A 26,096-nucleotide genomic window follows, 5' to 3' on the forward strand; every position below is an offset into this window, starting at 1 on the left:
CAATTCAGATGTAAGAATGAGAGTAACCTATTAGTTGGCAATTATTCCTATGTCAAAATTCTGTGCCAGTTTGTATTATGAATACCCTTGTATTTTATACTTGAAAAATTGTTCAAAGTCTGTTTTTTACGCTGATTGTTTTATTTGCATCTTCTTTGTACTGATTTATGCTTAATAAAGTTTAAAAAAAAAAATCTTGTGTAGACTGTCCCTTTAAACGGGGAGTTTGGTCAGTCACTGTGAAGCGGGCATAACCCTTACACTACCTGATCGATACAACATCATAACTGATGTTTTAAAGCACGTTATACCAAACAATTTAGGAATGTTAGGTGATTTATGCCCTTTATGGATTAAAACCAGACTCTACATCAACTATGTAATTTTCCATGGGAGTTTTGCCATGGATCCCCCTCCAGCATGCCACAGTCCAGGTGTTAGTCCCCTTGAAACAACTTTTCCATCACTATTGTGGCCAGAAAGAATCCCTGTGGGTTTTAAAGTTCGCCTGCCTATTGAAGTCTATGGCGGTTCGCCCGGTTCGCCCGTTCGCGAACAGTTCTGGAAGTTCGCGTTCGACGTTCGCGACCCCAAATTTTTAGGTTCGCGACATCACTAGTCCCTTTTATTTACTGTCCATTTAGTCACATCTCCTGTGAAAGAAACTGTTGTATAAATTCACTTTCACATGAAAAGGGTTGTTATAATTTAATCATATGCTTGCATTAAAGCAAATATTTTGTATATAAATTGTAACAGGATATATTTGTGTTTATTTTGTGACACTTACCTTAAAGGGACACTGAACCCAAATTTTTTCATGACATTTTAAGCAACTTTATAATTTACTCCTATTATCAAATTTTCTTCATTCTCTTGGTATCTTTATTTGAAATCCAAGAATGTAAGTTTAGATGCCGGCCCATTTTTGGTGAACAACCTGGGTTGTTCTTGCTGATTGGTGGATAAATGTATCCATCAATAAAAAGTGCTGTCCAGAGTACTGAACCAAAAAAAGCTTATATGCCTTCTTTCTTAAATAAAGATAGCAACTTTTTTGTCTTTGTTTGAGCTGTGAGCAACATAAAGATGCTTTTTGTTAATTTCACCTTAAATGTTTAAACATCATTGGACACTACAGATTACTGATTGATAAACTAATTGCTTTTGATATATTTAAGTATTTTGATCTATAGGCAAATGAGCAGGGTTGGCCTCCCTCTAGATATTACTATGATCGTCAAGTGTTATAGATGTAAATTGTATGAAATAATACAAGCACTTTAAAATACTGTGTTTTTACCACACACATATTTTCAAATGTAGCTTTTGCTGAACATAGCAAAATTAAGTTTCAGAAATAAAAGTAATAAATAATAGATATCACTGTACATCAAGCATGATAGGAAATATGACATTATTATATGCAATTTATAAATATTTCTGAAAACACATAGCGTGCCATTAAAAAAGCATATAAAACAGAAAGCCAGACAAAAAGATGTATTATTTTTTTTAATATATTTTAAACAAAAAAAAATCTTCACATAATAAATACATTTTATGCACAATTAACTTGAAAATAACCTCAGAAAGCTATTTACAATATAAATAATTATAAATGGTTACACTTTGCGTGATATCATTGACATAGCTTAGTCTTGTTTCCTACATTAAATTCTAAACGAAAACTTCAAGTTACAGATAATATGCTACAATGTGGCATTAAAAAATATACATTTCAAGGCATGGCAGTTTAGATACTCGTGTCAGATTGTTGGACTGCATTCAATATCTTTATGTGTTTTAATGGCACCAGTTACAAAAGCAAACATAAATGCTTTTAAAATGCCATAGTTTGTTACTATTAATCAAACACTGACCAGCTCTGAATGTAAACATACCTTTGATTTTATAGTGCAGGTAATAATTGATGTTTTCAACTATGAAGCTTTGGGGAGCTAACATTTTCTTGAGGCAAAATTTCCAAAAACCTTTTTAGTTATTTTTTTCCCACATAATTTTTTTTTTTTTAATATTAATTAATAAATTAATTAATTAATTAATTAATTAATTCTGGCTTATGTTATTCCATTGACTTAACCATTTGTATTTTCTTTCCAATAAAAACAATTCCTGAATACTCACCATTACATGACATTTAAATAAAAATATTAAAGAAACACACTGAAATTCTTATATAAAAATTGTGTACATTTGTACATATTTGAAGGTGCTTAATAGTAAAGAAGTCGATTTCTTTATTTGAAACACAACAAAAGCATTAAACTTCCTAAAATTAAACATCTTTATTATATAAATGTTGTCTAGATTCACTAATGTCAGCTGCCAAATGAATTTTAAACCAAATGAACTGTGGGGTTTCATTGTGTTTCCAATTGTATTTCATACTATTTAATCCCACCCACCCCCAAAAAAAAGACTTTGGCCATACATTTAATTTTATTTTTAGGATTGTTATGTCAGGTCTTTCGAACACCAATTGGAAAAATTATATTTGTTTTTAACATTACACACACAAGTCGTCATTTAATTAGCTGTAGATAGATAAATAGATAATTAATATACAATTAAATTTCCTTATATGTATGTTTTTTATTGTTCATAGATATGAGTGTAAGAAAGATGAGAAGTACACACTACCAAGGATGCTACCAACATTTCAGAACAGATCCAAAGGTTGTTCTTAGTCAAACCCAAGAAGGTTTTCAGTTGCTTTAACATTTCATTAACCGTATCTTCAAATATTTTTGAATCTTAGCAGTGACTGAAAGGGATAGTGAAATATTTTAGCAGTGATACAGCTAATCTCAAAACTATTATTCTACAATGGTGAATCAAATTCTGTTACAGAGTAAAACTTTGTCTCTAAACATATTCTACTAAACTAATATTGTGTTCTTTCACAATATTACTAGAAAAATTGTTGTATCTAAAATAAGTAAATTATACCCTTCATTTGGTACAATAAATTATCTAGCTATTTACTATGTATCCCAACAAATAGCAATTTAGAGTAATTATGGAAATATTTAAAAAAAATGATTTATCCTTTTTGTGAAAAATTGAAAAACAGTTTAATTTATAAATTATTTAAAAAAAAACATTTTTGTAGGATAGTTAAAATGTTTGATAATTATGGGATATCTTTAAAAAGTATGTTTATTCTGTTATAACTTTATTCAAAAATAGTGTGAAATTATGTTTAAAATAAGTAATATATGTTATACATTGAATATGTCTAATATATTATAAAAGTGGAGAAAACTAATTGTAAAATATAATACTGCATGAAAATATTGCAGTTCTAGAACATGTCCCCATTCATCAACTTGTGAAATAACATGTTTGACATTGTAGGTCTATGAAAAAATAAAATATAATTATTTATATAAGCATAGTGTAACATATACTATAGATTGATAGCATGATGTAACATATACTATAGACTGATAGCAAGGTGTAACATAAACTATAGACTGATATAATGGTGTAACATATACTATAGACTGATAGCATATGCTATCAAATGATAGAATGGTGTAACATATACTATAGACCGATAGCATGGTGTAACATATGCTATAGAATGATAGAATGGTGTAACATATACTATAGACTGATAGCATGGTTTAACATATGCTACCATATACTATAGACTGATAGCATGGTGTAGCATATACTATAGACTGATAGCATGGTGTAACATATACTATAGACTGATAGCATGGTGTAACATATTCTATAGAATGATAACATTGTGTAACATATACAATAGACTGATAGCATGGTGTAACATCTACTATAGACTGATAGCATGGTGTAACATATACTATAGACTGATAACATGGTGTAACATATACTATAGAATGATAGCATTATGTAACATATACTAAAGACTGCTAGCATGGTGTAACATATACTATAGATTGATATCATGATGTAACATATACTATAGACTGATAGCATGGTGTAACATATACTATAGAATGATAGCATTATGTAACATATACTATGGACTGATAGCATGGTGTAACATATACTATAGACAGATAGCATAGTGTAACATACTGTAGACAAATAGCATAAAGTAACATACACTATAGACTGATAGCATGGTGTCACATATACTATAGACTGAAGGTGTGTATAATAGGGAAGAAATGCATCCATTGCTTTGGTTACAGTAGTTAGTGCCATTTTAGTGTTAACATCCATGGAATTTCACAAAGAAATCCAAGAAAAAATGGTTTATCTGATATGTACTATTGTAATTAAATAAGATATGTTATTTAATTTTCCACATTTGCAACCACAAGACAAAAGACTCAAATATGATTGGCAACATATCAATCCACCGTGCAAACTGTAGCTCCTGCAACAATAACTTCAAAATAATATGCTTTGGAGATACTGTTGTTGCGATACTTGGAGGACTGAGGTTAGGGCTTGGGTTGAGTTATAGATGTGAATTAGGGTGACGGCTGGCAGCTGGGGTTTAGATTACAGTAATATCTATAGGGTTAGGCATGCAACAAGGCTTGTCTCTCCCATTGCTACAATTATGAAGGGGGTTAATAATGTTACAGTGATATTAATACACCTGGGTAACATTATGGAGAAAAACTACTGTAGATTTAGAAAGAAGAATAGCAGTTATGAGACATTTTCTATTAAAGAGTGATTATTAAACAGAATATAAAACCTTTTAACACTGATGTTTTAGGAAACCTAAATTGGCATACAACAAATATGGTTTACTTAACAATAGCAGATATTGCAGTCTTATTGGTGTAGCATCTCTCCTGAAGCTTTGAAACAAGCCATACAGAGTAGTTACTTGCTTCAATACTTTAATATAATTGCTGAAGCTTTAGCTATATGCATTCTATATTTATTTATTCCTTGTATATGCACTCAAACTCAGCAACGGTGAAGTTGTGTTGTCTGATTTTATGTCAAAAATAAATCATATAAATGCTAAATACATTTTTCCTATTTGCCTCAAGAAAACTGTAGTGATACTAAATATATCAAAGCCTACCATATGCAAAACATAATACATAATCTTTTTTTCTATCGTGCTTCACCTGTTTTGCACCTGAAAGGCGTTATTATATAGTATTATGCTTTAACTATATTGGAGAATACATTCCTAATCACACAGTTTTGTATTGTAGTTTCCAGGTGCTGCCACCAAGCAAGTATATATTTCAACCAATTTTAACACTGATAGTAGATTTAGAACTTACTGGAAATATAGCGTAGTAACAGTGTATTTATGGGAGTATACTGCAAATAACATACTGGTATAATGCCAATAAAAAAATTCTACATACATTACTGTAAACTTAAAGGGACACTGAACCCAAACTTTTTCTTTCATGATTCAGAACATGCAATTTTAAGCAACTTTCTAATTTACTCCTATTATCATTTTTTCTTCGTTCTCTTGCTATCTTTATTTGAAAAATAAGGCATCTAAGCTTTTTGGGGGGTTCAGAACTCTGGACAGCACTTTTTTATTGGTGGATAACTTTATCCACCAATCAGAAAGAACAACCCAGGTTGTTCACCAAAAATGGGCCAGGATCTAAACTTACATTCTTGCATTTCAAATAAAGATACCAAGAGAATGAAGAAAATTTGATAATACGAGTAAATTAGAAATTTGCTTAAAATTTCATGCTCTATCTGAATCACGAAAGAAAAATTATGGGTTCAGTGTCCCTTTAATGAACAATAATCCCTTTGTTGCCATCTTACTCATAATTTTTTATTCAAATTAAATGTGGTATTCCTGTGTACATATGTGTCAAGCAATCACAAAGTGTTTTGAAAGAAACTATTATGATTTGAAAGTTTACATTTTTTTTATTTTTTTTTAATATTTATTGACGCAAGTTTTGCTGATAAACATATAACGGAAATTGTATTTTTGGTGTACATTCCACATTGGCGTGTATTTTGGGTGCATAGTTTTTTTTATTTTGTAAATTGTGTGTTTAGGTGTACATGCAAGATAAATGTACGTAAAACTCAAATTACTTTAATAACATAGTAGCTTCTAGTTTCTCTCTTAAACTGCACAATTGGCTAGCACAGAGGTCAAGGTTCTTCTCAATGTCTTTCATTCCACCAAGTTTAGAAAAATGCAGTGAATATTCTAAAAAGCAAAAAACAAAATCCATAACCTATTTATCATGCTATTATCTCTAGTGCACTGGGATTCCTCAGTTGCTGGTAACAAGTTATTAAAAAAATGTTTCAGTTCTACTGAAGAATTTCTGGAGAATTTAAAGTCAACAAGAGTCATCAACTTCCATTTGTAATAATAACTGATGTGCCCTTGTGGACTTGGGTGGGATCCTGTTGCATTCGTAAGTGAGAGGTTACATCAAAATGTGGTCCGTTACAGCTTAATGAATAGTTCCTTATTGATTCAGGGTCATACAAGTGCTCGAAAGCGTACCCCGTAAACGTGTAAGCATGCTTATCAAAATACTGCCTGTGAGAACTGTAATAGTTTGGTGATGCAGAATTGTCCACTGTTTGCTGAGGGGACACATTTACATGTAAATAATCTTTTGCTATAGTTACACCTGTTTTTGAAATTCTATCAGAATTAGGGCTACTCATTCTGGACAAGGTAGTAGGACTGTTTTCATATTCATTATCACGTGGGCTCAAGATCTTTCCATCTCTTTGTTGAATGTGGTCACATGGAGAATTGTTGCTAAGTGAAGGGCCACGGCACACAACACCAGTCAATTGAGGCTGTTGATAGTTGGAAAAACAAATTGAGTTTCTTTTCCCAGTTCCATTTACTGTGCTAAGTTGGTCAGGACTGGATTTACGCAGTTGTAATCTATTTTCCTCTTCTTTGATCATTTGTTGTGTGGCCCTTATGAGAGTTTCTATCTTGCTTGGCTCATGATGACTGTTTTGATATTGCTCTGTGTGAAACCGTTCCCCAGATTCACTTGCTGAACCAGGATCAGGTGAACTCACAACACTGTCTTCCTCCCAGTGGCTTCTCCCTAATGAACAATAGAATAAGAACAGCCATATTAGTATCATGCATTTCACTTTTTTGTATACAAAACTAATTAGCCTAATGTCAAAAAATCATAATACACGGTGTAGCTAGCAGTGGGTTCTTCAAACATCTATTTTTTTTTTGGGGGGGGGCGTTAAAAAGCACATTGTCTAGCCTATTTTAACAAGTGATTTGTTGTTCAAATAGGATAGATAGCTGTGACTCTATTTTTTCCAAATATGAGTCCCTTTAAAGTATTTTGACATCATAAATTGAAAACACATAGAGTAAATCACTTTTATATAACTTTTTAGTTAGAATCACATTAAAGAGACATATAATTCAATTTTAAAGCTTCAAGATTCACACAGGACATGCAATTAAAAAAACTACTTTTTAAACTCCAATTTACTTTCAAACATCACAAATATTGGAGTTATATAGCTATAAAGCCCATTCACTGATGAATCTTCCATTCTTTGTGACATTTTATTCCATGTATGTAGACAATAAAATAAGATTTTTAGAAATGGAAAAGCCAGAGAGGCCAATCTAGTGCCTCCCTGTTAACACAATAGAAATGGGAAGAAACATTTTGCTATACAGTACATAAATAAACCATAGTAACTAGATTCTCTCAGCATTTTGTGGTATTTTTAGTTGATTATAATATAGTAAAATATTAAAGGGAATATTCCAGTCTCCCTATTTTTTGTTGCCTGGTATGGTTAAATCGATACTCTAAAAGAATAATATGCAGATGTATTTTCAACGTCATATTAATTGTATAACTATGAAAGAAATAAGTGTAAAATGTTTGTTTCTATTCTAATTGCTATCGATATGCTGGTGATATGTAGATATGTGCATGATCGAAAAATTTCTTTCGGTTCGGATCGATTCAGACTCCAGAGTGTGCCTGTTCAGAGTGCTGGTGGTAGCTTGTATTGTGTTGGCAATTAACTTGATTTATTGCCAGGTCTCTGAGCAGACACACTGCTTAAAATGCATATTTAGATATGTTTCATGTGCACGAGTAAAAGTTCATTATGAAAAGAGGGATCTCTTTTAGTAGAAGTATTATTGCTAATACATGTGCTGCTTCTTTTCAAAAACAAAATACTTTGATGTGTATTTCAATTTTTTGAAAAAACAATGCATTTCCTATTTACGTTGTTTGGTTTGTTGTTTAAACTTTGTAAGTATATGGATTTCCTACATTAAAGATCATTGGAAGGAAATTAGTGTTCTAAGTAATATGTCATGACCAATTAACCCTTACCAGTATTAAACATTGTGAGGGATAATTATTGGTAGTCATCACCTCCTACACTGCATCAAAAAACCAGTGGGATAACTAGAATGTGACCAGTAGGCACCAGAGCAAAGTTTGTGTGAGGATCCCACAGTTTTTATGTAATTGTTTTATTTTGCAGCCATAAAATCTATACTAAAATAAAATGGATGTGGAACAAGAACGTTAGCAGACTATTTTATTTGTAGACTTATTTTATCCACTGGATATGTATTAGTATTTTCTGCTTAATATGTCTGTATGTAATACATATATAACAAGTATATCTGTAAAATAGAACAAATGGAGAGCACAAAAGATCTAAGTGCAGTATTAAAATTAACACTTTATTTCCAAACATAAAAACTTATGCACTCACAAAGCCTCTGAGGAAGTGGGGAGGAGCCCGTGAAACGCGTTAGGCCATGCCCATTGTATGTACCGAGGAGACGTGAGTGTGTTCACAGTGCAGTTAGACTGGAGCCGGCATTAATACAGTTCTGCTGTACAGTTGTTACACACGTTCTATTTCAACTCTTAAGACTCTCTGACCCTGTTAGCCATATGAACTTTACAGCCAGAAAGAACCACAGAATATTATTGGGAGACTTTGACAGAAACAAGGAGTCTGGAAAACGGACGGACCCAGTGTGCTTACCTGGTTGAACGGCTTGGAAGAGACAGAGTGACTTTTATCACCGCAGCTACATAACTCATGTGTTTGAGGGCACCTGTGCGAGTGCATAAGTTTTTATGTATGTAAATAAAGTGTTACTTTTAATACTTTTGTGCGCTCCATTTGTTCTGTATTACAGATATGCTCGTTACATATGTTTTCAATCCTGAGAGTGAACACCAGTGGGCTGAGACGGAACAGTACTTCTATCACATTGAGGATCAAGTGACTGTATTTGGACTAAGTATTGCATTTCAGAACCTTTGTGTTTTATAGAAACATTTATTTTGCTTTTTTATCTCAATATTTGCCTTTTATTAATCATTTATTGTACTTTATGCATGTATTTATTTATTTATTTGTCAGTTTTAGCATATATGTATATATCCATGTAAACAGTTGTATGTGGCGCTTCCTATACTTTTTTCTTAGATTTGATCTGTAATACATATATACTCATATCTATCTCTTCTGAGAGTTCTGATTGGATGTTTAGTGAGCTTATTTTGTTCTACACCATGATTAGCTGACTACTAGTGATGTCGCGAACCTAAAATTTTGCATTCGCGAACGGCGAACGCGAACTTCCTCAAAAGTTTGCGAACCGGTGAACCAGGCGAACCGCCATAGACTTCAATAGGCAGGCGAATTTTAAAACCCACAGGGACTCTTTCTGGCCACAAAAGTGATGGAAAAGTTGTTTCAAGGGGACTAACACCTGGACTGTGGTATGCCGGAGGGGGATCCATGGCAAACTCCCATGGAAAATTACATAGTTGATGCAGAGTCTGGTTTTAATCCATAAAGGGCATAAATCACCTAACATTCCTAAATTGTTTGGAATAACATGCTTTAAAACATCAGGTATGATGTTGTATCGTTCAGGTAGTGTAAGAGGTTTTTTTTTTTTGAAATGTACACTACTGTTTTAGCAGCACTGGTGTGACACTGTGCCCTGGCAGGACCTGGAACGCACACGTGTGAGGGAAACTGACTCCTATTATTTCACAGTAAAAAAAGGTTTTGTTTTTTTTAAAATGTATGTACACTACTGTTTTAGCAGATATGACTTGCACTGGTGTGACACTGTGCCCTGGCAGGACCTGGAGCGCACACGTGTGAGGGAAACTGACTGCTATTATTTCACAATAAAAAAGTTGTTTTTTTTTTAAATGTATGTACACTACTGTTTTAGCAGATATGACTTGCACTGGTGTGACACTGTGCCCTGGCAGGACCTGGAACGCACACGTGTGAAGGAAACTGACTGCTATTATTTCACAATAAAAAAGGTTGTTTTTTTTAAATGTATGTACACTACTGTTTTAGCAGATATGACTTGCACTGGTGTGACACTGTGCCCTGGCAGGACCTGGAACGCAAACGTGTGAGGGAAACTGACTGCTATTATTTCACAGTAAAAAAAGGTTGTTTTTTTTTAAATGTATGTACACTACTGTTTTAGCAGATATGACTTGCACTGGTGTGACACTGTGCCCTGGCAGGACCTGGAGCGCACACGTGTGACGGAAACTGACTGCTATTATTTCACAATAAAAAAGTTTTGTTTTTTTTAAATGTATGTACACTACTGTTTTAGCAGATATGACTTGCACTGGTGTGACACTGTGCCCTGGCAGGACCTGGAACGCACACGTGTGAAGGAAACTGACTGCTATTATTTCACAGTAAAAAAAGGTTGTTGTTTTTTTTTTTTAAATGTACACTACTGTTACACCAGATATGACTTGCACTGGTGTCATACTGTGCCCTGGCAGGACCTGAAACGCACACGTGTGAAGGAAAATGACTGCTATTATTTCAAATTAAAAAAAGGTTGTTGTTTTTTTTTTTTAAATGTACACTACTGTTACACCAGATATGACTTGCACTGGTGTCATACTGTGCCCTGGCAGGACCTGAAATGCACACGTGTGAAGGAAACTGACTGCTATTATTTCACAGTAAAAAAAGGTTGTTGTTTTTTTTTTTTTTAAATGTACACTACTGTTTTAGCAGATATGACTTGCACTGGTGTCACACTGTGCCCTGGCAGGACCTGAAACGCACACGTGTGAAGGAAAATGACTGCTATTATTTCAAATTAAAAAAAAGTTTTTTTTGTTTTTTTTTTAATGTACACTACTGTTACACCAGATATGAGTGGTGGCACTGGGCAAGTGGGCACAGTATACGCTGTGAGCCTGAGCTGGCAGGCAGGCTGCAATTAGATTACACAGGTAAAAATAAAAAGCAGACTGATGTTCTAGCCCTAAAAAGGGCTTTTTGGGGTGCTGTCCTTACAGCAGAGATCAGATGAGTCCTTCAGGACTGTATTGGACACTGAATACACTAGCCTAGCTATCAATTTCCCTATTAAATCAGCAGCAGCTACACTCTCCCTCCTCTCACTAAGAATGCAGGCTCCGAATGAATCTAAAATGGATGCTGTCCAGGAGGTGGGAGGGTCTGGGAGGGAGTGTCTGCTGCTAATTGGCTGGAATGTGTCTTGTGACTGTGAGCTACAGGGTCAAAGTTTACTCAATGATGACGAATAGGGGGCGGATTGAACATCGCATATGTTCGCCGTCCACTGCAAACGCGAATATGCTATGTTCGCTGCGAACTATTCGCGGCAGAACTGTTCGCGACATCACTACTGACTACCCCTTTAAGAATAAAAATACAATTCTATTTAAAGGCCCTTGGTGCCAAAGTAAAGAAAAACATTGCATTAAAGTTAAATAAACAGTTCATTATATACAAAAACTGTCATGTGAGGAATAATTAAAAAAAACACACAAATACATATCTAAGACACATAAGAATAGTGGTTTTAAAGGTACAGTGTACTGTGATTTATTTTTTTCTTAACTCTAATGTGATACCAGTCACCCATTTACCTCCTGGAGTATATTTTTTACAAACATCTCCTTTACCTTTTTTTTTTTTCATTTAAACTAGTTGTGTTTGCCAGTTGTAAACCCACCTTACTGTAAATTTCACTATAGATATACTAAAATATTATTTTTTCCATTGTTCTTTTTAAAGATTTGATGATCAAAAACCCACCTGCATGTAGAGAAATTGCACAAAATGTTAGTGATTTTTTTTTAAAACCTTTTGTAGTGTAGGTTTCTCTCCTTAACATCCAGAACACTGCATAGTGAGATAAACATTTCTCGAGGGACCTCGCTGCTATGCTGACAAGACCTCTTAGATCATGTAGCCTGAGTGAAGAGCTTTAGATGATCATCAGCCCCTATAAATATTGGTCTCACTTTGTATACAATGAGAGATAAGATAGGGATGATTTTGTTTAAATATAGATACAGTAGATAAGCTAATAAGGTCTTATCTCCCTGCAAGCTTAGCCTGTTTGATCAGTTTGTAGTTTCAGTTAAGAAACAGCTATTTTTATGCAAAAAATAAACCTAAAGCGGCAATAACCTATACATTTTATACTCATTAGCTTGTATACATCAATAGAAACACATTTATGGAAAACAGTTTTACATCACGCTGACACATTAACGTAAACGGTAAAGGTCTGAGCATTAAAGGGACTGTATACTATAAAATAGTTTTTCCCTTAATGAGTTTCCAATTACTTTCTTTACCAGAGTATAAAATGTATGAGATTTGCTTTTTAAGGTTTATTTGTGTATATGAATTAGCTGATTTTGTGTTTTGAAGCCACAACCTAATAAAATGGGTTGAGTTTGTAGGTATAATCAGATCTCATTACTTTATCACATTGTGTACATATACATGCTTCTTTATCTTATATCTGTTCATAAACCAATCACCAATACTTGGAAAGAACAATGGAAAATTAACATTTTATTACCTTATCTCTTCTATACCCCACTGGGAGTGTAATTTCTTCTGCTTGCTGTGTTTACACAGCTTGGCCTCGAGGCCAAAAACCTTAAGGATAGGTGTGGATACTACAGGCTAAATAAACTATTTTAAATGCCAGTGTAAGGACTTAGGACAATGGAAATACTTACAAACAATTTAATACACTCCAGCAGGTAAAGTGGATCATTGGGAACAAATTAAAGGGGAGAACATTTTTGAGTAAACTATCCCTTTAACTTTATTTGATTTTAGTAAGTCAGTCAGTTATTTTTTTATTTTTTTATCTCGGCCATGTTAACTGATATTGCTGTTTTTAAGAGAAGATGACTGAGTAGTATGTGGCTGTCAGAAGCTCCGTAAAGCTCAGATGGGCTATCTAAATCTCTTTGGTCTAATGAGAATATTGTACTGTGAGATCTCGCAGAGAAGTGCTTGATAACTATTCAGGTTTTCTGTGTGTGAGGGAGAAACATCTACACTTTAATATAATGGCCTAATAAGATTTTACATGATTTCTCTCCATGCAAGTTTTTGAAAATCTAAGTAACCTGTCTCTCCATTATGATTGATTTATTCTACACAGGCTGCTTATTATTTGCATACAGATAGTGCAGGGGAGCAAACCAGCATTATTAAAAAATAGTTTTAGTGGTGTGTAGGGCCTAATAGGCCCCCCAAACTGCAGCCAGCAGCCTGAATAATTCTTGTGACCGTTGAGATCCCTATAGATACACCACCACATGATCTCCTAATCTAATAACCACTGAAGAGTCTAAACCCCTAAACTGCAAGGTATCCTATCTTAATGAAAAACCTAAATGGCCATCAGTCCCTATTACAATACCCATGATTAAAAAAATATAAAAAAAAGTTGTTGCAACACTTGACATGCAACAATACTCTGTATCACAAACATCCATGCAAAGCTAAACTACGGCAAACTCACAGCAAATTCAAAACCCCTAAGGGTATCCCCCAGGTATAACCTGCACTGGAATTATCTACCTTCAAGGGAGACCATGGAATACCCTAACCTTATACAGCCACCATATGAACCCTCTAACCTAATATCCTTCTTGTTTTATTCTATAGACCCTACTCAATTAACAATGGAAAACAGTGTAACATTTAGTGAATGTGCTCCATAAATTAGTATAGCTATTACTGAGAAAAGACCAGTGTTTTTAAATTCAAGTCTTCAAAGAGCTGTAACAGAGTTCAACTTTTTCCCCTTTCCAGCTGTTCAGTAGTTCAATCATTAAAGCTACTTCACCTGTGCTCATTTAGGGAAATACTTTAAATCTGGTCTGTTGTGGCTCCTTTTCTACAACTTATTATTTTGATGTCTGATGGGCACCTTTTTGAGAAGATTAGAAGCTTTTCCATAGAACTCTTCAAACAGCTGCTGTATTATCTGGGGGAAATTGATACCTTTCTATGACATACATTTTGTTTATGAAAAAGTAATAGGTCCTCTTACCTTGTATCCTGTGAACAGAAGTAATATGTGGCATGCTGTTTTCATACCCATCTCTGCTTTCTGGAGATGACTTTGGCAATGGAAGAGTGGATCTAGAACCCCACCATGCTTCTCTCCCAGTTTGTGGACTTCCAAGAAAATATCTACCAGCCTCACATCTTCCTCCTTCACAGGCTTGGCTATGGTGATGTCTATCATCATTTAACCTTGAATGCTCAAGTGCAAATCCGAAGCAAAGTGCACTCCTGTCAGGATATTGTCTATATGCACAGGAAGCATCATGTTGCTGGGAACTTGGTCTTTCTATAGGATCTAGAAGTTGAGGTGAAGCAGTGTCTGTAAGAGGGCTTCCACCCCATTGACTTTCATGATCTGACTCTGATCTCTCAGTGTGAAATCCAGAATACTACAAAATACATACATACAAGTATATCAATATTAAATAGGATTTTACATTTATTTATTTTTTTAAGCATCATAAGCATATCATATATTAAGGCCTACAGAAAGGCAACACAGAAAAAGCAGGAATCTAAGCTTAGGAGCCAGCCCATATTTGGTTAAGTACCCTGGGTTGCGTTAGTTGATGGGTGGCTACATTTAGCCACAAATCAGCAAGCACTACCCAGGGACTGAACCAAAAATGGTCCATAAACGAAAAAATGTAAATTTAGTATCCTTTTATTGTTTTTAAAGCAAATTAACATCCTTTTTAACTACAACTGTTTATCAGTAGCCAAACTCCACCAACCATTGGCCTTAATTTGGAGGAGCCAATCTGGTATTTAGTCTTCAGAAAACAAGGCTAGTCACTGTCTTAAAATTAGTATATAATGCATTAATTTGTTTTACAGTTGTTATCAGATAAAGCCAATTAGGGAAAGATATTTAGCAGAAATTACATTAAGAAGTCAGCAATGTGCATTTCAAGTTCTGAGAATTAGAAAATACAATTTTTTTCAGAGCTAAATTACATTAACACACCATTTGTAGATGTTGGGGTCCTAAAGTGATATCTGTAGTCGACACATCTTCATATGTATATGTACCTCTACATATGTATATGTGTGCCCTGTTCCATGTATGCAGATTCTCCAAAAGGGATGAATAGAGCTTTAATGAATCAATACCATGTATGTTAATAAACCTCTAGAATGTCTCTTGGGGCCTTTTTAGAGTGTTTATCATATGTTCTAGATAAAAGGTGGCAAATAACCATGAAATAGTGTTAAAGATGTCCAAAATGCCCATTCTTGGACTTATCAAGTACCTAGAAGTGTTGAATTAGAAAAGCCAAAGTGGGCTCAAAAAACTGTTGAAAAGTGACTCAAAAATGTATTGTGATTGCAGAGAACTTTTTGGTGCCATAGTGCGAGAGCCAGCCAAAAACACGCTACTGTGATTGCTCTTAATAGAAAATAGCCTTTTTGTCCCAAAAAAGAGCTAAAAAAGCCACTTCCAAGATTTATGAGTCCTATATTTTTGATAAGCAAATTAATGGATATGCTTAAAAGTGCAAATATTCAGCAGATCACTGCACTATATCCAATATCCAATATTGGGCTCCATTTACAATGCAGTGGTTGGACAAGATTTTCACTTAAAGGGACAGTCAAGTCCAAAAAAAACTTTCATGTTTCAAATAGGGCATGTCATTTTAAACAACTTTTCAATTTACTTTTATCAACAATTTTGCATTGTTCTCTTGGTATTCTTAGTTGAAAGCTAAACCTAGGAAGGCTCATATGATAATTTCTAAGCCCATGAAGGCCGCCTCTTATCACATGCTTTTTTATTTGCTTTTCACAACAGGGGAGAGCTAGTTCATGTCGGCCATATAGATAACATTGTGATCACGCCCGTGGCTAGTGGCAGACACTGCAATTGGCTAAAATGAAAGTCAATAGATAATAAATAAAATGTCATGTGATCAGAGATGCTTAGATACAAGTTAATCACAGAGGTAAAAAGTATATTAATATAACAATGTTGGTTATGCAAAACTGGGGAATGGGTAATAAAGGGATTATCTATCTTTTTAAACAATAACAATTCTGGTATTGACTGTCCCTTTAAAGGGATACTAAACCCAATTTTTTCCTTTCATGATTCTGATAGATCATGAGATTTTAAGCACCTTTCTAATTTACTCCTATTACCAATTTTTCTTTGTTCTCCTGCTATCTTGATTTGAAAAAGCAGTACTGTAAAGCTTTAGAGCTGGACCATTTTTTGTTCAGCACCTGGGTAGCACTTGCTGATTTGTGGCTAAATGTAGCAAATCAATCAGCAAGCTCTACCAAGGTGCTGAACTAAAAATGGGCCGGCTCCTAACCTTTTATTACTGCTTTTTCAAATCAAGATAACATGAGAACAAAGAAAAATTGATAATAGGAGTAAATTAGAAAGTTGCTTAAAATTACATGCTATATCTGAATCATGAAAGAAAAAACGTGGGGTTAGTATCCCTTTCAGGGACATTCCAGACAAAATTTAAATCCACATGGATGCATTTGAGTTTTGAATAGAAGCATTTTTGGAATATACACGTATAAGCAAAAATGCTTCTAATAAAAGCTATAGCTGTTTCAAATGTGTATTTAAGTATGCACCGTGCACCAGCATTTTAAACACAAAACTTGCTACCATCTGGCAATGACTCAGTTTGTTAATTGCTGACATGATACAAGCCCTACTGATTCTCTGAGCAGCAGCAGTATTTAAAATGCTGGTGCACTGAGAATATCTAGTAATGCTTCACATGCACGTGCAGAGAAATATATTAACACTAAAACTATGATAACTTTTACTATAAGTATTTTTTGCCAATGCATGTGTATTACAAATATGTATTAATTCAAATATATAGTGCACCTATGCATGTAAATTTTGAACAGAATGTCCCTTTAAGAAATTAGTCTGCCAGAATTTGAGGCGAGTGAGCTGCATGCCTTGCTCTCATTTATTATTACAATAGCAAATATTTGTGCAGCCCCTCACCCTGCTCTCCTGCAAGTGATTTAACTATGAAATAAGTGCTGCGTTTTAACTCTTATAATCTTGCATATTGCTCCAAATCTGCGTCAGCATCTTAGTAAATGGAGCCCTCTCTTTTTTTCTGTAACCAATCTGAAAAGTGATTTTAAGATTTGCATCAGAGCTCTTTCATTTTTCTGCATTGATAATTTACTTTCCTTATATTTCTTACCATGAAACATCTTAAAACAGGAACACAATACCAAGTACTTTGCACAGGCATTCGCTGCAATTTCATTTAATTTCTAGTTCAACTTATGAATTCAGTGAATCATTAATATTTGATAAAGGTAAGCATTGTTTCCTGCTTGCCAATTTCTTTAAAATGTCTGTACTGCGTAATGGTCAAAAATGCACACTAACCTGTACTCCATGAGATTATGCAAAGCACATTATATAATGTCTATAAAAGAGGTGTATGGATATCGTTTTACAACAGAAATCTGCAAAAGCTTAGAATCACACACTATTTTTTTGTGTAGACAAACTTTGGTTTGAGTTTGGCTGTGTTTAATTAAGGATAACAGCTGTAAACAAATGTAAGTATTGAAGAACATTACCTGTAGTCAATTGTATTTACTGTAAGTGTATATTGTAGTCCCTGAAAATACATCTCTAACATCTGGGAAATTCTATAATAGCCAGTGCTAGAAACATATTTTAACGTTCAGGTTTACATTAGTAAAGCATACAATAAAAGTGGTTTAATAGCGACCATCTGCTCTCAGTATAAGACCCTATGTAGTATTTTAAGAGTCTCAGGCACAATTTTAAGTGAAAATGGAAGTACGTTATTTACAGTCTCATTTAAAGAATACAGCTTATTCTCGACTTTGTTTCCTACAAAATATATTCTTCAAGAAACTGCTTGTAATTCAGAAATCTCAGAACAATGTTGAAAAATAGCTAATTGCTTACTGTATCTAAAACATAAATGGCAAAGGCTAAAGAAACATAAGATAGTGTTATGTAACAGGTAATTTATTTATTTTTTATTTTTTACCTTGTTATCCTCAATACTCATTCATCTCTCACTATCTCTACCTGGTGCAATTCTCACAGCTTTGTTTAAATTCACTGTATATGTTTTGGTGTATATATCTTTCCTGTCCAATAATTATACTGATTTTGACTTGTTTTCATATAAGGCTATTTGTTTGTTTATTTATTATTTAAAATTGTGGAATTTATAAAAAATAAAAAAAAAATATTATCTTCACAGATGAAAAAAAAAAAATCCACTGTATCCCAACATATGAAAAAGTTGAATATTAAATCAGTCTTTCTCTCCATGACATTACAAATTATTATGCCTTAGACATGGGGGAAAAGTGGGATTTATTAAACGGGTACAGCACGCAAATAATATTTTTATTTCTAGTTGCTGGTGTGCACAATTAGGGGAAGTGCATGCTGCAGATATGCACAATGTATATCAGCTGTTTGTTACCTTTAAAGTTTTGCTAGGCAGTTGACTTGCCAGAGATAAGTCTTCACTCAGACAGGAAAAAGAAGGAAAATGCCTTGTTTTAGTTGGTCTTAATGGACATTCAACAATAGATCTCACAGAAATGCAAATTGTTATATTAGTGAACACCTTACCCAGGAGCTATTAATTTATCAAAATAATGTAGAAATTATTTTGTCTAAGTAGCAAAGTGGATAGAGCAATATGCCACTTCACAGAGATTGGTGGGATAGTATCTGCTTCAGCATTTGCTAAAAATCCTGGCTCCACTAAAATAAAGTACAAGTATTGAACCAATTTACTTCAAATGTTTAAGACTTGTTTTGAGTTCCAGTCAAATAGGTTCAGTCATTCCAAAATGTTAAGGGTCTTGCTGAGCCATTTAGCACCTCAATGCTGAAGCTGTTTTTAAAGATTTGGTACGCATTGAATTTGATATCGCTATATATATAGTGCACAATTCAGCTTGGTCATCTATTCCAAAGATTGATGCTTTTGAAAATCAATATTTTCTATAGCATATATGTTTAACAACAAGTACAGACTAATTGTGGACTTCTCACAATGGTTCAAGTATGCACCAGTTGAAATTACTATCTTAAAGAAAAATCTGAAAATTGAATAGTCTATATATACAGTCATCTTGAAGTTCCTAAGTTGGTTCAGCCATGCTATAAAAAAAGTTAAGAAGTATTGCAAAATATCAGCAACTTTCTACAGACTCTGAGGTGAGCTTGTCAAATCCAGTTGACTTTAAAGATGCAGCAATAGATTACAAATGGAGTGCTATTTTTAGCACAAGGTGTGTAAACGCAATTGCGAGATTGCAGTGTTCTCTACGCTCAAATCCATATTACAAGTGGTGCAGCTTTCAAATAACTGCAAATTAAAGGGTTTGCCTGGAGGAAACAGTGGCACTAAACTACATTATTAACCAGTAAACCACCACCACCCATCACAAACTACCTCTCTACACTATAAACACCTAAACCGCCACCCCCCCACATCGCAAACTACCTCTCTATACTAATAACTCACAATCACCAACCCCCCCCACACACATTGCAAACTAAATCTCTATAACATTAACCCTTAAACCACTACACCCCCACCGCAAAACAACCCACTAACATCTAAACCCACTAATCTAACACCCCCTAAGTTACCTTTAAAAAATAAAACCTAACATTACAAAAAAAATAAAACCTAACCCACTAACCTAACCAGCTGCACACTGAATTTTGAATGTGAGGTACCCCTTTTATATAGGGGTACCCTTGCATTCCTATTGGCTGATTTTCAGGTTCAAAATAAAATCAGCCAATAGAGTGAAAGCTTTTTCTATTGGCTGATTTGAATTTGAATTTGAAAATCAGCCAATAGAAATGCAAAGGAACCCATATATAAAAGGGGTACGTCGCATTCAAAATTCTGTGTGCGGCTGGTAACCCCATTAAGAGGACGTCTGTGTTGAAGATCTGAAGATGCATGAAGATTGCTGCTGTGATGAAGATTAGAAGATGGAGCGCTGCTGGGATGAAGATAAGAAGAGAGCGACAGATTAATATGGAGTGCTGCCGCCCGGATTCATCTTTGGTGGATACCATCTTCGGGGTTAGTGCTAGGTTTTTTGTTTTTTTTTAAAGATTATGTTTTTTTGTTTTTTTAATGGGCAACAAAAGAGCCAAATGCCCTTTTTTTGGGGGGGTTAATTTTTAGAAGCTTGTATTTTTATTTATCTTTTTATAAAAAGAGCTGATTCATTTTTGGGCAATGCCTTACAAAAGCCACTTTTAAGGGCTATATTGTAGTTTAGTTTTAGAATAGGTCTTTTTATTTTGGGGTGGATTGTTTTTTATTGGTGTTTTAGAACAGGCATAACTTTTATTTTTTGTAATTTGTTATTTTTTTGTAATGGTAGGTTTTATTTTTTTGTAATGTTAGGGGTTTTTTTTTGGTAATGTTAGGTTTAATTTTTTATTTTTTTAAACTAACTTGGGGGTGTTAGGTTAGGGGGTTTAGATGTTAGTGGGTTACTTTGCGGTGGGGGGGCAGTTTAGGGGATAATAATGTAGAGGTTTCGTTTGTGATGTGGGTGTGGCAGTTTAGGGGTTAATAGTGTAGATGTTTAGTTTGTGATGTGGGGTGGCGGTTTAAAGGTTAATAGTATAGGGGTCTTATGGTGATTCGGGTTACCAAGCTAGTATGGGTGTTAGTTTTTTTTCTCCCAATTTTCTCTCTCTATTGAAGTCAATGGGAGAGTACATTAATGCGTTCATAATATTCTAAGTTCCCCTTTTTGCACGAGTCGGGTTAGCACTTAAGCGATAATTATTTACTTTCAACTTGTAATGCAAGCGCAACCCGACTCGCGCAAAGAGGAGAAGGCAAGCGGTGTTAGCATGCGAGCAGGAGTGGTAATTACCACTCCACTCATAATCTAGTCCGAAGTTGGGAGTTCAATTCATATACACTGAACCTGCAGACTTCTTATAGTTTAAAACCTAATTATACTCACATGTGATATTTAGTAACATCCAGTCCAGTAATCTTTTATTGCTCAGGTGATATTCTAGACATGCTAGCATCTATATGTTGAATAACTCAAGTGTGCTAAATCATTTACATAATTTACTTCTATGGTGGTTACGTTACTTCATGTTTGATATCGCTCAAACGCAAATCCAATAGTGTGCTAAGCCTATGGTGTGCAGGTAGTGGAATTCCTCTAGTAGTTCTGTGTGACTTCAGGTCTCATACAGTGCTAAATTGTACAAAGGTATTTTGGATTGTGCTTACCACTTCTCACCTAGAAGCTCAATGAGCGCTAACAAAGCTCCCTGCACTATCCATTAAATTTATAGGATGCTTTAAAAAAAACATTAAGGATTAAGCATTAAGATGCTCTGGTTAAAATGTTAACCATTCACTTGCAATACCATCATTCTTACCTTTGCAGTCCCCCCCTCCTGTTTCTCACCCTCCTACTCATCTAGATTGTAAGTTCCCACAGGAACAGGGCCCTCAATTCCCCCTGTATTTGTTTATTAAACTTTGGTGTCTTTTATATTGTATTGTACTGTACTTTTATCTTTGTACCCATGGACAGCGCTACAGAATCTGTTGGCACTTTATAAATAACTAGTCCTAAAGCCCGTTCACATGGGCCATTTTTTGCCCACCCCTTGTGCTCTCTCCCTCCCCCTCTCTTTTGCTCTCTCTCCCCCCTCTCTTTTGTGCTCTCTCCACCTCTCTTTTGAGCTCTCTCCCCCCTCTCTTTTGCGCTCTCTCTCTCCACCTCTCTTTTGCGCTCTCTCTCTCCCCCTCTCTTTTTGCACTCTCTCTCTCCCCCTCTCTTTTGCTCTCTCTCTCTCCCTCCTCTCTTTTGCGCTCTCTCTCTCCCCCTCTCTTTTGCGCTCTCTCTCTCCCCCTCTCTTTTGCTCTCTCTCTCTCCCCCTCTCTTTTGCGCTCTCTCTCTCTCCCCCCTCTCTTTTGTGCTCTCTCTCTCTCCCCCTCTCTTTTACGCTCTCTCTCCCCCCTCTCTTTTGCTCTCTCACTCCCCCTCTTTTTTTTCTCTTTCTCTCCCCCCTCTCTTTTGCTCTCTCTCCCCCCCTCTCTTTTGCTCTCTCTCTCTCCCCTCTCTTTTGCTCAATCTCTCCATCCCTCTCTTTTGCTCTCTCTCTCCCCCTCTCTATTGCTCTCTCTCCCCCCTCTCTTTTGCTCTCTCTCCCCCCTCTCTTTTGCTCTCTCTCCCCTCTCTTTTTCTCTCTCTCCCCCCTCTCTCTCCCCCTCTCTCTCCCCCTCTCTCCCCCTCTCTCTCCCCCCTCTCTCCCCCTCTCTCTCCCCCCTCTTTTTTCTCTCCCCCTCTCTCTCTCCCCCTTTCTCTCTTTCTCCCCCCTCTCTCTATCCCCCTCTCTCTCTCCCCACTCTCTCCCCCCTCTCTCTTCCCCCTCTCTCTCCCTCTCTCTCCCCCTCTCTCACCCCCTCTCTCTCCCTCCTCTCTCTCTCCCCTCTCTCTCCCCCTTTCTCTCAACCCCCCTCTCTCTCTCCCCCATCTCTCTCTCCCCCCTATCTCTCCCCCCCCTCTCCCCCTCTCTCTCCCCCCTCTCTCTCCCCCCCTCTCTCTCTCTCCCCCCCTCTCTCCCCCCTCTCTCTCTATCTCCCCCCTCTCTCTCCCCCCCCCTCTCTCTCCCCCCCTCTCCTTTTGCTTTCTCTCCCCCCTCTCTCTTTTTACTCTCTCTCTTCCCCTCTCTTTTGCTCTCTCTCTTTCCCCCTCTTATTTTCTCTCTCCCCCTATATTTTGCTCTCTCTCTCCCCCTCTCTCACTCTTTCCCCTCTCTTATCCTATCTTTAGCTCTTTCCCATCTCTTTTGTTCTCTCCCCCTCTTTCTATCTCTCCCCCCTCTCTATCTCTCTCACCTCTATCTCGCGTGCACGACCGCCCCCGCCCCCGCCCCCTTCACGTCCGGCCACGCCCCCAATCAAGCCTGGTCACACCCACTTATGCCCGCACCGTAGATTAGGTAGGGACTCTGAGGCCAGGTGTGTTTATCCTTGTGCTGTCTCTACTGCGCATGACAGTTTCGGACAAACACACTTGGCCTTTTATAGTATAGGATAATAATAATAATAATAATAATAATAATACAGACGGTGCATTGTTGTTAGCATGAGACCAACTCTAGAATAAACATGCTATCGTCATTTTAAAGTATAAAGTATTTAAATATGTGGAGAAAATCAGCTTTACATTATACATTCATTATTTATTTTTCACTCTTTTCTGCAATTTACCCCTGTAAATTGTTGGCATTGTAATTCCCCTGAGTTTCTGTAAAGTAATGAATGCTACCATGTTGTAACAGTTATCCTAGATTTAAACCCTTTTCTTATATCTCATATACCATGATGAGGCCAATTATTGACATTTATAGATGTATCCAAAATGTATGTAGTGAGACAGAAACCTCTTAGGTTTGCGCACGTAAGACAGGGACTCTGCAATAATCCCTTGGATTCCACAACAAGCAACAAATGTCCACAGCGCTTCTTAGTTTTCCTCAAGTGTCTTTATTACACAGACATTCACAATGACAAGCGACGTTTCGGGTGACAACCCTTACTCATGCTTTACATATGTCAAAGCATGAGTGAGGGTTGTCACCCGAAACGTCGCTTGTCATTGTGAATGTCTGTGTAATAAAGACACTTGAGGAAAACTAAGAAGCGCTGTGAACATTTATAGATGAGCTGATAAAGTAGATATCTAAACATTGTTATATTCCAACCAAGTGGCAACAAAAGTGAGTACACCCTTAAGTGGAAACGTCCAAATTGGGCCCAATTAACCATTTTCCCTCCCCGGTGTCATGTGACTCGTTAGTGTTACAAGGCCTCAGGTGTGAATGGGGAGCAGGTGTGTTAAATTTGTTGTTATCGCTCTCACACTCTCTCATTCTGGTCACTGGAAATTCAACATGGCACTTCATGTTGCTCTACATACAGATGGCCTAGGCTATAAGAAGATTGCCAAGACCCTGAAACTGAGCTGCAGCACGATGGGCAAGACCATACAGCGGTTTCACAGGACAGGTTACACTAAGAACAGGCCTCGCCATGGTCGACCAAAGAAGTTGAGTGCACGTGCTCATATTCAGAGGTTGTCTTTGGGAAATATACGTATGAGTGCTGCCAGCATTGCTGCAGAGGTTGAAGGGGTGGGGGGTCAGCCTGTCAGTGCTCAGACCATACGCCGCACACTGCGTCAAAATAGTCTGCATGACTTTCGTCCCAGAAGGAAGCATCTTCTAAAGATGATGCACAAGAAAGCCTGCAAACAGTTTGCTGAAGACAAGCAGACTAAGGATATGGATTACTGGAACCATGTCCTGTGGTCCGATGAGACCAAGATACTTATTTAGTATTATTAGTAACTTATTTAGTTCAGATGGTGTCAACCATGTGTGGCGGCAACCAGGTGAGGAGTACAAAGACAAGTGTGTCTTGTCTACAGTCAAGCATGGTGGTGGGAGTGTCATGGTCTGGGCCTGCATGAGTGCTGCTGGCACTGGGGAGCTACAGTTCATTGAGGGAATCATGAATGCCAGCATGTACTGTGACATACTGAAGCAGAGCATGATCCCCTCCCTTCAGAGACTGGGCCGCAGGGCAGTATTCCAACATGATAACGACCCCAAACACACCTCTAAGATGACCACTGCCTTGCTAAAGAAGCTGAGGGTAAAGGTGATGGACTGGTCAAGCATGTCTCCAGACCTACACCCTATTGAGCATCTGTGGGGCATCCTCAAACGGAAGGTGGGGGAGCGCAAGGTCTCTAACATCCAACAGCTCTGTGATGTTGCCATGAAAGAGTGAAAGAGGACTCCAGTGGCAACCTGTGAAGCTCTGATTAACTCCATGCCAAAGAGGGTTAAAGCAGTGCTGGAAAATAATGGTGGCCACACAAAATATTGACACTTTGGGCCCAATTTGGACATTTCCACTTAGGGGTGTACTCACGCTTGTTGCCAATGGTTAAGACATTAATGGCTGTGTGTTGAGTTATTTTGAGGGGACAGCACATTTACACTGTTATACAGGCTGTACACTCACTAATTTACATTGTAGCAAAGTGTCATTTCTTCAGTGTTGTCACATGAAAAGATATAATAAAATATTTACAAAAATGTGAGGGGTGTACTAACTTTTCTGAGATACTGTATATATACAGTATATATATATATACAATTGTTGTCAGCAGCAGAGATTAGATAAGGAAACATAGGTTTCAACATGATGAAGGCCATATTTAAGGAAAATAAAACTTTACAATATTTAAACTGCTTACATAAATTTTAAAAATACTTCCACATACTATTCTCAGGATAATGTTTGCTCTGAATACATCATTACAGTTAGCATTTATTTAGTGTTTATTGTCTCTTTAATACCATTCATTTTAAGAATAAATAAATGATGCATAAATATTTTTTATTTTTTTTGTGGTTACAGTTACTAAACCCAGAACTTTACATATACATACATATGTTTGTCCTTAAACCATACACAAAATAAGCTGTGAATCTCCTTGTAAGTTTAGGACATTTCAGTCCAAACTCTGTTACATTAGCTTAAAATAACAGAAACCCAGAAACTGCCTTAAGGGTATACCAGCTAGGGCTGATTTTAACCTTGTATGATCAAGCTGTCTGTCTG

General features: G+C 36.2%; 1 protein-coding gene across 1 annotated transcript in view; it reads right to left on the minus strand.

The window, feature by feature from the left end:
• Positions 1-6,336: 6,336 nt before the first annotated feature.
• SIM1 (SIM bHLH transcription factor 1) overlaps positions 6,337-26,096 on the minus strand; it is a 108,301-nt gene continuing 88,541 nt past the window's right edge. The window contains exons 10-11 of the mRNA XM_053709106.1: positions 14,375-14,780; positions 6,337-7,061 (exon numbers count right to left, since the gene is read on the minus strand). Coding sequence (XP_053565081.1) covers positions 6,337-7,061; positions 14,375-14,780 — 1,131 coding nt within the window. The remainder of the gene's footprint in view (positions 7,062-14,374; positions 14,781-26,096) is intronic.

Source organism: Bombina bombina, chromosome 4 (genome assembly GCF_027579735.1).
Source record: "Bombina bombina isolate aBomBom1 chromosome 4, aBomBom1.pri, whole genome shotgun sequence".
NCBI lineage: Eukaryota > Metazoa > Chordata > Amphibia > Anura > Bombinatoridae > Bombina > Bombina bombina.